The 12270-nt window shown below is 40.3% G+C and overlaps 2 protein-coding genes across 2 annotated transcripts in view; one reads left to right on the top strand and one right to left on the bottom strand.

Moving 5' to 3' along the window:
• Window positions 1–6486, top strand: part of LOC129701868 (matrin-3-like) — a 58200-nt gene extending 51714 nt beyond the window's left edge. Inside the window, exons 14-15 of the mRNA XM_055643356.1 lie at window positions 1989–2110; window positions 4986–6486. Of these exons, the coding sequence (XP_055499331.1) occupies window positions 1989–2110; window positions 4986–5054 (191 nt within the window). The 3' untranslated portion in view covers window positions 5055–6486. The remainder of the gene's footprint in view (window positions 1–1988; window positions 2111–4985) is intronic.
• A 1585-nt stretch (window positions 6487–8071) lies between these two features.
• The window catches only part of LOC129701869 (cytochrome P450 26B1-like), a 15846-nt gene continuing 11647 nt past the window's right edge, over window positions 8072–12270 (bottom strand). The window contains exon 6 of the mRNA XM_055643357.1: window positions 8072–12270. This exon is cut by the window's right edge and continues 27 nt beyond it. Within this exon, the coding sequence (XP_055499332.1) occupies window positions 11959–12270 (312 nt within the window). The 3' untranslated portion in view covers window positions 8072–11958.

Genomic DNA, 12270 nt, shown 5'->3' with positions numbered 1-12270 from the left:
GCTGTTCCTCGACCTGCTGGTTCGACAACGGAGGGACCTGTAGCGCCTCCCGGATGGTAGTAGGGTAAACAGTCCATGGTTGGGATGAGAGCAGTCCTTGGCGATGCTGAGCGCCCTCCGCAGACAGCGCTTGCTTTGGACAGACTCAATGGAGGGGAGCGAGGAACCGGTGATGCGTTGTGCAATTTTCACCACCCTGTGCAATGCCTTCCGGTCGGAGACAGAGCAGTTGCCATACCATACTGTGATGCAGTTGGTAAGGATGCTCTCGATGGTGCAGCGGTAGAAGTTCACCAGGATCTGAGGAGACAGATGGACCTTCTTCAGTCTCCTCAGGAAGAAGAGACGCTGATGAGCCTTCTTGATCAGAGTAGAGGTATTGTGGGTCCAAGAGAGGTCATCGGAGATGTTGACTCCCAGGAACCTGAAGCTAGAAACACGTTCCACCTCCGTCCCGTTAATGTGGATGGGGGTGTGCGTGCCGCCTCTGGACTTCCTGAAGTCTACAATGAGCTCCTTGGTCTTCTTGGAGTTAAGGGCCAGGTTGTTGTCAGTGCTGTTATTCTGAGGCTGTGCCCTCTGGCCCTATGCTCTCCCACTAGTGGAAACATCCTCTCTACATGCACTCCAAGCCTTTCATTATTTGATCAGTTTCAATGAGGTCTCCCCATATTCTTCTCAAGTCCCAAGTACAGGCCCAGGGCCATCAAACACTTTGGCCCATCTGACGTGTTTGACCCTTATTACTCTGTCTTGATAATCTAATTATCTGCTTCTAAAGCTTCCTCTGGCAGCTCATTCCACATGCGGAATACCCACTGAGTGACAATGTTTCCTTTGGGGTCCCTCTGTGAATACGTGTTCCTGATTTCACACTTGAAGGCTTAGGTCAGCTTGTGGCCAGTGGAGCAGCCCTAGTCCTGAATTGCTCAACCAACATAAATACCTTTGTTCCATTCTGCTAATTAGTTTCCTTGATGTTTTGAAACCTTTAGGTTAAATCTCTTTCAGGTCACCCCATTACAGGAAGGATGTGGAAGCTTTGGAAAGGGTGCAGAGGAGGTGTACCAGAACAATACCTGGATGAGGGGGGTGTTAGCTACAGGGAGAGGTTGGACAGACTTGGTCTCTGCTTTCTTTGATTGTTTTCTCTGGAACATCGGAGGGGAGACCTGACAGAAGTATATACATTTATGAGAGGCATAGATAGGGTAGAGAGCCTTTTTCCCAGGCTGGGACCCGAAACGTCTCCAGAGATGCTGCCTGTCCCGCTGAGTTACTCCGGCGCTTTGTGTCTATCTTGGAAATATTAAATACTGGAGAACATAGCTTTAAGGTGAGCGGGGCAAAGTTCAAAGGAGATGAGCCGGGGCAAGTTTTTTAATGCAGAGAGTGGTGGGTGCCTGGAATGCACTGCTGAGGTTGGTGATGGTGCCAATTAGGAATGGTTTTGACAGGCACATGGAAATGCAGGGAATGGAGGGATAAGGTTATGTGCAGGCATGTACTGTTCTATGTGATAGAATCCAGTGTTTGTGTTTTAGTTGATGTAGGCATTCAGCAGGACCCAGTTAATTTCCTTAGAGCAATATCACATTGTAGTGATGTTAGATCTCGGAGCATTGTATTGGTCATTTGTCTTATTGTGACGTATTGCTGGGTTGGATATAGATCATAGCTAAAGTTGATATTTAAGAACTGAATCAAGATTAATTTAAAGACAATTCAAATGTTTTTTCTTTAGTTTAAAATGTATTGGCCATTAAAGCAAAGGAATTGCTCGTAAAAGAGAACTGTGCTATTTGTACATCATATTTTGTCTTGCAAGATGCCAACTAATTATTAATTTGTGTGTTATTCTGTTTCTGGACATTTCTGAGACCAATGTAGGTTTTGTTTGTGCATGTGTTGTGTTAGCTGTGAACTCCATCACTTCTAGAGATTCTATATTAGGAAAGAAAAGACTGACACACTATGCTTCCTTTCAGGATTAGATTATGTTGTTCCAAAAACAGGCTTCTACTGCAAACTCTGTTGTCTCTTCTACACAAGAGAGGAGACAGCGAAGCAGACTCATTGTGGCACCATTGAACATTACCAGAGACTTAAGGTAAGCTTTTTTTTTTAGCTATACTTCGGAACCTACCCCTTTCCAAGAAAGTCTTCTGTTCGGCAATAGTATTAACAACAAGAAACATTAAGATAGAATACTGATCAGTTTGTGTTCTCAGTAATGCAGTTTAGCAAGGAGTAACATTTAGTCATCTCGGAATGTGAAATGTCACTTTCTTTGATTGCCTTGATGTTCTTGAGCACCGTTGACTCTTGTGAATATCAGGCACATTGCTAGTGTCTTCCACCGTGAAGACTGGTGCAAAAAAGTTATTCAACTCCTCTGCCCTTTCTTTATTTCCCATTATCACTCTAGCATCATCAACGTCCACTCTTGCCTCTTTCTTACTCTATATATATATATATATATATATATATAACTGAATAAACTCTCTCAATATCCTCTTTTATATTATTGGCTCGCTTACCTTTGTGTTTCATCTTTTCTCCCCATATTGCATTTACAGTTACCTTCTCTTGTTCTTTAAAAGCTTATCAATCCTCTGGCTTCCCACTAATCTTTGCTATGTTATATGCCTTCTCTTTAAGTGTTATACTGTCCTTGACTTCCCTTGTCAGCCACGGTCACCTATTCGCTTGTCAGCCATGGTCACCTCTATATTTAAGAGGGTGTTAGATGTGGCCCTTGTGGCTAAAGGGATCAGGGGGTATGGAGAGAAGGCAGGTACAGGATACTGAGTTGGATGATCAGCCATGATCATATTGAATGGCGAATGGTGCAGGCTCAAAGGGCCAAATGGCCTACTCCTGCACCTATTTTCTATGTTTCCCCCCTTAAACCTTTCTTCCTCTTTGGAAAGAAAAGGTCCTGCATCTTCCGGATTATTCCCAGATATTCCTGTCATTACTGTTCCAACGTCACCCCTGCTCGGGTCCCTTTGTAGTCAACTTTGGCCAGCTCCTGCCTCTGTAGTCTCCTTTGCTCAGCTGCAAACCGACACATTCAACTTCACCTTCTCCCTCTCAAAACTTATGTTGTTTAAGAGTTTGAAGAAAGGTCTCGACACGAAACGTCACCTATTCCTTCGCTCCATAGATGCTGCTTAATCTGCTGAGTTTCTCTAGCATTTTTGTCTAAAACTTATGTTGTGGGTCGCTACCTCCTAATGGTTCCTTTTCCTTATGTTCCCTTATCAAACCTGGTTCATTACATAACACTAAATCCACGATTGCCTTTTCCCTGGTGGGCTCCACTGCAAGCTGCTCTAAAAATCCATCTCGAAGGCACTCTATAAATTCCCTTTCTTGGCGTTCAGTACCAACCTGATTTTCCCAGTCTACCTGCATATTGAAATGTCCCATGACCACTGTAGCATTGCCTTTTTTACATGGCAATTTTATCTCTGGATGCAACTTGTACCCTATATCCTGGCTACTGTTTGGGGGGCTGTAAATGACGCATTAGAATCTTTTTACCCTTATAATTTCTCGCCTTGTCACCCCTTGCTAAGAACTGAATTTAATTCCTAACCAACAGAGCTACCCCACTCCCTTTGCCCACCTTTCTGTATTTTTGATAGGACGTATAACCCTAAATATTCAGCTCCCAGCTCCGATCCTCTTGCAGCTACATCTTCGTAATGCCAACAACATCACACCTGCCCATTTCCAACTGTGTTACAAGCTCATCCACATTGTTCCTTGTGCTACGCACATTCAAATATAATTCCTTCAATTTGGTTTTGACCACCCCTCCTCTCACAACCACCTGATTTTCCTCTACTGTATTTTTCATTTTTAAAATTTCTGTCCTGTTATTTCCAGCGACCTTCCCTGCACTCTCCCTCATGTTAACTCCATGCATACGCTTCCACCTTGTTGACCTCCCTCCCACTATTTAGTTTAAACCCACCCGTATAGCACTAGCAAACCTGCCTGCCAGAATGTTGGTCCCCTCCAGTTAAGTTGCAACCCGTCACCCCTGCCCCAGAACAGATTCCAATGATCGAGAAAACTAAATCCCCATCCCCTGCACCAACTCCTGAGTCACACAATCAGCTTCCCCATCTTTCTGTCCCTACTCTCACTAGCACGAGGTACTGGAAGCAAACCAGAGATAACTACCCTGGAGGTCCTGCTTTTCAGCCTCCTACCTAATTCTCTCTATTCGAGTTGCAGAATCTTTCCTATGTCGTTTGTATCTACATGCACAACTACTTCCAGCTGCTCCCCCTTTCCTCTTCAGGATGTCCTGCAATCGGTCTGAGACATCTTGGACTCTGGTACCAGGGAAGGCAACAGACCATCCTTGAGTCACGCCTCGTACCACTACAGCTCCCTACTGGACTGGATGATTGGAGCACTCGCTGAAAGAGCACTCGCTGAAAAATGAAAAGCTCCATGTTTTGTTTTGTTTTGTGTGAGGGGGGAGTAGCTTCCTTCTGGGTCTTTTATCCTCCAATCATCATTGATTACTGCGCCATTCAACTATTCATGCATCATTCAGATATTTTGGTAAAATCTCATCCATAGAATTGCTTTTGGAGTGTACGGATAGTGGGGCAAATATAGCATAGCCACCACCATTCAATATGACCATGGCTGATCATCCAAAAACACTACCCCGTTCCTGCTTTTTCCCCATATCCTTGATTCCTTTAGCCCAAAGAGCTAAATTGGCCTCCACTACCTTCTGTGGCAGATAATTCCACAGATTCACAACTCTGGGTGAAAAGGTTTTTCCCCATCTCAGTCCTAAATGGCCAACCCCTTATTCTTAAACTGTGACCCACAATTCTATAACTTAACTATCATGTTTCTGACTTTGCTATTGTAGAGTCGCCTTGAGTTTTGTACCAATCTGAGAGGATAGATCTTTTGTTGTTAACATCTTTTACTTTGCATTTTTACAGGAAGTGCTGGATAAACAAGCTGTGGGGTACTGGAAAGAGAAGCAGCAGCAAGTCATTCCGAGTGACTGAACAAGCGCCTACAACCACAGCCCAGTGAGAAGCATCTTTTCAGTATTACTGAAGATATTAACCCTGGGGACATGACCTTTTAATAATTTGGAACTGGAACATTTTACAAGAGTCTTGTGTTCCAATGTTCAAAAACTTAGGGCTGCAAAACATTTTGAAACATTAACAATATGTCATAACTTTTCATATTCATTGTTGTTGTTGGTGTTGAAGCCATTAATTGTATCCCCACTTGTAGCGGGCTATCTAATCTGACATTCAGTTACCAGTGGCTCATCCTGATCTTTCATTAAAACCCCAAACATTTACTCTGTTCTGTTTCTCATCGTACCTATATTTTCAAACTTCAGTAGTGGAAATATGGTTCAAAATCTTTTTAAAGTGTGGACATTGCATTGTCACAAAAATAGCCCATTGCATCAAAAGCTTGTAGCATGCAATATTGATTCTGTTTAAACATCTGAAATTTGTTGGTGAAAGATGAACTTTTAACACTCATCGCTGGCCATGTTTTTTCAGATTAATTGATAACATTGTAACTGATAGTGATGGAGTGAATATTCTTCTGAAAGTAATCCATTTTAAGAAATGAAATGGTAATAAATGTAAGGTTAAAAGAAAATTGATCACATCCATCAGTGTTCCTTGCTAGTTAAAATTACAGTTGTAGTTCTGTTATGTTTACAACCATAAATGGGGATTTTGTAATCTGGGTTTGTAATACATTGGACCAACACTAATATCCATCCATCTCAAACCAAACTAAGTACACTTTTTTTAGGATTCCTTGAGTGTGTGGAAAAATGTACCACATGGTCTACTCTCTTAAAATACTCCTTTATTTATACATTTATTCAGTCTTATATAAATAGGAAATATTGTCACCTGTAAACAAAGTGTCAGTGTGTAAATGTACAAAGTGCATTTGAATTTGATCTCGCCATCTTCCCAACATAAATTACCATAAAGTGTTGTGTAAATCTATTTCTCTCCCCAAAAGATTAGTTATTCCATGAAAGCAATCAACTAGTTTAGTTTTGTAAGCATTTTGAAAAACCATATTCCATTCTTGTTGTGATATTACAAATTAAACAAAGAAATTGCAGATATCACTTGTATGATTTTGTTTGTACCAGAAAATGTACAACTCTTACTGACTGACCACTGTCACATGCAGTGTCATTAGGACCAAGTGTTTAGTTAATGTTATGGTTAGATGTTATGGAAATAACTATGGTTGTTAAGATTTTAATTGCAGAAATAGTTTCTTTTTAATATTACTGTTGTTGTATTAATTTTAAATTGTAACTTGAGGCACTGTAGTCCCTGTCAACTTGTCAAGTCCTAAATTGACAAAAGGAAGGTTTAACAAATCTGAATGACCAACCAACTGATTCTCAATGCAAGAATAAAAAAATGTATCTTGAAAGTTCCCAACAATGTTGTTTATATTTTTAGACTATTGTACACTTGGGATAATGTTAACAACCTCTATTGTGTGTTCACTCTTTTTCGCTGCCCACGATTTTCTACTTTAGTCAAATATATTGAAGAGCTCAGTGAAGTCAGGACTTTTATACAACATAGTGACTCTCGGGAGTTTAGATATTTGCATCTTACCTGCATGAAAACACAACATCTGGAATGGAATGGTGGGGTTTCTTTGAGTTTATTCCCACTGCTGTCTTTGCTGCATTCATTTTGAGCCATTATAACCTTTCAAATGGATAGTTAAGAGGCAGGAATTGCAAGTGTTGCTTCAGATTTGCATATTAACAATATAGTGTAACCATATATTATATATTTGCATAAATTATGCATGTGCAGTCACGCATGCATGGACTCAAAGGCACTGTGTACACATTTTAATGCGATTCGAGGTATTTTTTACATTAAAAAAGATAGTATTCCATAAAAATCCAAACAGCTCAATTTTCACAGAATTGATCAATTAAAAAATCCATTGTTTTTTTCCTTTCATCAATTGTACATTTTCTCAATATCAATATGGAGTATTTAGAAAGTCCAAAATATAAAGCAAAGATATTTTACTGTCTACATGGAACATAATACAGTGGCAAAATGAACATTTCATTAGAGATGCTCCAAAAGCTATGGGTTATTGTGTTCTGCAGCTGGTGTCAAAGATAAGGTGAGGGGTTTCTGTTTCACTGTCCTAAATATACACATGAAGTGGCTTGTTATCTTTGTCTTCATCCGCATTTAACTCAAATTCTTGCTTATGTGTTCCTTAAAGCAAGCGTGCTTGTCTTCTAGAACTAAGAGTGTACCCAGTAGACCTCTGAGATGGTATTGGTATTTAAAGTATTCAGACATATTAAATCATTGCCCATTATAACTGTGATGTATTCTTGTTTAAATCTGTGGTCTTTGGACAGATATTGTTTTGTATTCAAACTGTTTAAGCATTGTTCCTTGATTTTGATCTATAATGAACCAAATACAAAACAATGAAGCCTTGATACATCACTTGCCTTCCAAACAAGGGTTTAGAATTGGTGCGGAGGATTGCAATGCCGATTACTTGCTTGACGGAGAGTGTTCCCAGTTGCTGTGCAGGTGTGGTTGCACACCAGTTCTGCTTGGGAATGTCAGATGGCTCATCGAGCTTCAATGTACCTTCCAAGTAGAAAATAGCTGAAGTAGATGCTGCAATAAGCAGCTTGGTCAGCAAGTTACTCATTGAAAAATGGGTAGTGAAATATGTCGACTGGCTTCCTTACATTTCATATTTGACGTTGTTGTTTTAAATTGTTTGCTTTTAAACCATTTCTTCTAACCTTGATGTGTCTAGAAACAGTTGGAAATGTTTTAAATGATAAAATGTGAAATTGTTGGTTTATTTTGTTTGTTTAAAATTGTGCTGTTGAAAAGGTTGGCTAGAATGGAGAATCTGTCATACCTGAACACTAAACAATAAAAACTTTTATATTGTTATTGGTGAAAGAAGTTGTTGAAAGAATCAAGTCTTTGAATTAGAAACATAGAAAATAGGATCATGGCTGATCATCCAAAATCAGTACACCGTTCCTGTTTTCTCCCCATATCCCTTGATTCCGTTAGCCCTAAGAGTTATATCTAACACTCTCTTGAAAACATCTAGTGAATTCAGTGGCAGAGAATCCAAAACATCAGAACTCAATTCCAATTGAAGATCATCAACCTAGAAAAAAGGCACCTGTTCTCTCTCTCTCTCTCACTCCCTCGAGATGCTGCCTGACCCGTCAAATATTTCCAGCACATTCTACTTTTGTTATCCAAAACGCATTGCTTGATTAGTTATTGTCAGGTGCCAATCAAAACTGTCAGCCCATATAATTAAATAAACAGTTCAATAAATTAGAAATTACACAAATCATGGGTGTGCATTAGATAAATTAAGGATGGATGGATGTATTCAAAGATAGATTAAAAAAAAGCTGCAGTAACTCAGTGGGTCAGGCAACATCTCAGGAGGAAAATAATAGGTGACATTTTGGGTCAAAACCCTTCTTCCGACCTGAAAAGACACCTATTTCTTTTCTCCATAGATGCTGTCTGACCCGCTGAGTTACTCAAGCTTTTTGTGTCTATCTTTGGTTTAAACCAGCATCTGTAGTTCCTGCAAGACCAGTTAAATTTAAATATATGTACAAACAAGTGGAACAAATGAATCTGAATTATTTGCTTGTAGTCGAGTTCTTATTTTGACACTTCTCGATCTGACTGCATTCCAAACTGAAGCTTTGATTGTATTTTGTTGCCTGTATTTATGAGCATAAATTAGAAACTGAGCCAGGCATGGAATGCAGCTGCTTCATGTGTTAGTAAATTATCAATGTGCATTATTAGGAGCAGATGCAAATTATCCATAGTTGAAAATTGCCAAAAACATTCCAATCTACATTGTGGGGGCCGAGCCACTTTGGTCTTGAACAATTGAGCTCGAGCACTCGCGTGGACCTGCGGTGATCTGGGCCCACAGCTGGCGGGGTGCAGCGGATGATGCAGTTAAGCTTCACAGTCAACACATTAACACACACACCTTGCCCTTTTTACTAATTGTTGAGCTGTATTGTTTGAATATTAAACTGAGTGTTTATACACGCGAACCTCTTCATCCTGATTTTAAATGACAAATAATGTGGAGAATCAGTTGTACATTTGTTAATTTAAATTCATGTTTTATTTAAGGAGTCTTCACCAAATTATTGTGATGAACCTCTTTGAACAGTTATGAGGTACAATGAAATAGAAACTGATCAAAATCTCTTGTTGGGGTTTGCCACTTTTCAGTTGGGTGTATTAAATATCAATCTTCTTGCGTAGGGTGTGTACAGCCTAAAACTGTAAGTCAACTTGTTTTTTGATCTATTTGTCGGGTTAATTGCATTAGTCGAAACGTGAAGGTTGCAATCTCCCACCCCAGTGATTTGCCTCACTATTCACCTGATGTTCTGACATCAAGTCCACATTTAAAACAGTTTCATTTTAGTTAAATAAATCAGCTATTAAAAGAAGTGTGTTATGGAGTTAGCTATGAAAAGTACATTTCTACAAAGAAGTGATTAGAATAAGCAAAGGCAGAAATAAAAGCTGAAATAGCAAAAATGTGCTTAATGATTCCAACTTTATTTTAGATGAAAGCAAATGAGAGGGTAAATAATTAAATCAAAAATTACAGTTGTGCAACTTTCATTGGACTGAATCCAAAACTGAACCTCTGATGTTCCATGAAAAATCTCTCCACATTTGCCAAGCTCATTTTTGTAGCTAATACAATCCAATCCAGGCAACATTCTGGTGAACCTCTGCTGCACCCTCTCCAAAACCTCCACATCTTCCCTACAGTGCATTGACCTTTCAAATGCTGTCATATTGATTGCAGTACATTGTGGAAATGTAATAACATGACAATTGTGCATAAAAAGGATTTGAGAGAAATGTTATATATATAAAAAGTGGATATGCATTTCAAAGGTTGGTAAAATCTGGTAATCATCATTCGTTTTAATAATGTACTGAATTCAACGTGTACTGAGTTTGGAAAGTTGGGTTAGTTAACTTAAAATCATTGGAATGCCTCAACCCAGAGTCAACAGCACAAGTGTTGCTGATTGGCCCCTAATCCAGCAACTCAAGCCCATGAGTTGCTGATGTGCAAAGTTTTAAAAAAAAATCTCACTGTACAAGCTGTGGAAGAAGCAAGTACAAATGTTATGTTATCTTAATAAAACTTGGGCACGTGAAAATGTTTAGAGTGATACAGCCTGGAAACAGGCCCTTCGTCCCAACTTGCCCACACCAACCAACATGTCCCACCTGCTTGCTTTAGCCCATATCTTTCTAAACCCGTCCTATCCATCTACCTGTCTAACTGTTTCTTAAAAGTTGCAATAGCCCCTGCCTCAACTACCTCCTCTGGCAGCTTGTCCCATACACCCACCACCCTTTGTGTGAAAAAGTTACCCCTTAGATTCCTGTTAAATCTTTCCCCCTTCACCTTAAACCCATGTCCTCTGGTTCTCGATTGCCCTACTCTTGGCAAGAGACTGCATCTACGCGATTTATTCCTCTCATGATTTTATACACCTCTATAAGATCACCCCTCATCCTCCTGTGCTCCAAGGAATAGAGTCCCAGCCTTCTCAATCTCTCCCTACAGACCAGACCCTCGAGTCCTGGCAACATAAATCTTCTCCGTACCCTTTCCAATTTGACAACATCTTTCCTATAACATTGTGTCCAGAACTGACACTATACTCTGAAGGCCTTGACCCAAAATGTTAACTATTCCTTCTCTCCAGAGATGCTGCCTGACCTGAGTTACTCCTCAACACTCTGTGTCTACAATACTCTAAATGATTAATGTTGACACTGGGTCCAAAAATCCCCTTGCACCTTCGAATAAGTTTAATGTTCTTATGTGTATTCCTTTGCCCGAGCGTGTTAATGATATTACTTGGTAGAAACATAGAAAATAGGTGCAGGAGTAGGCCATTCGGCCCTTCGAGCCTGCACTGCCATTCAATATGATCATGGCTGATCATCCAACTCACTATCCTGTACCTGCCTTCTCTCCATACCCTCTGACCCCTTTAGCCACAAGGGCTACATCTAACTCCCTCTTAAATATAGCCAATGAACTGTGGCCTCAACTACCCTCCTTTAGGCTGCTTTTTCTGGCTAATTTGTATGTTTCATCTTTTGTTTTGATACTATCCCTGATTTCCCTTGTTATCCACGGATGCACTACCTTCCCTGATTTATTTTTTGCGAAACTGGGATGAACAATTGTTGTAGTTCATCCATGCAGCCTTTAAATGCCTTCCATTGCATATCCACCGTCAACCCTTTTGAGAATCAATTGCCAGTCTATCTTGGCCAATTCACGTCTCATACCCTCAAAGTTACCTTTCTTTAAGTTCAGAACCCTTGTTTCTGAATTAATTATGTCACTCTATCCTAATGGAGAACTCAACCATATTATGGTCACTCTTGCCCAAGGGGCCACACACAACAAGACTACTAACTAACCCTTCCTCATTACTCAATACCCAGTCTAGAATAGCCAGCTCTCTCGTTGGTTTCTCTACATGTTGGTTTAGAAAACTATCCCGCATACATTCCAAGAAATCCTCTTCCTCAGCACTTTTACTTTTCACCTTGCTACCTATTGCTTCTACCCTCATTTTACACCCCTCTGTCTCTCTGCTCACACATCTAAGTTTGATCACACATTGATCAGTTACAAGTTCTCGTCGATGCTATATCACCCCCCCCCCCCCCCCTCGAATTGAAAAATGCTACTTGCAATTTGTAAGGTCCAGCATGATAGTGAGTTCTTAAAGATTCCATCGCATTGCACCACTCGCGTTTCCTTCAGAAATAGTGTTCAATGTTCCTAAACTGAGCTGAAAAACCGCACTTGTAGTCCATCAGCAGGGTGCACGATTGGCAGCAATAGCATCTTGGGAAAGGTCCTGGTGGTTAACTCCCAATGACTGACGCGGACCAACTCAATCGCAAAGACTTTCAGGATGAGTTTTGCAAGCTCTTTACCAAGGCACCGTCTAACACCATCTCCAAAAGGCAGGTAATGGAAGCGAAGATTCTTGCTTTTCATTTGGTCTTCGTCAAATCTATCTGGATTGAATTCTTCAAGGTCCTGGAAGATGGGAGAAGTGTTGTGTGTGTCACGAATGCTGTACAACAC

This window comes from Leucoraja erinacea, chromosome 11 (assembly GCF_028641065.1).
Source record: "Leucoraja erinacea ecotype New England chromosome 11, Leri_hhj_1, whole genome shotgun sequence".
Classification (NCBI taxonomy): domain Eukaryota; kingdom Metazoa; phylum Chordata; class Chondrichthyes; order Rajiformes; family Rajidae; genus Leucoraja; species Leucoraja erinaceus.
This window is presented reverse-complemented; position numbering and strand designations above follow the sequence as displayed.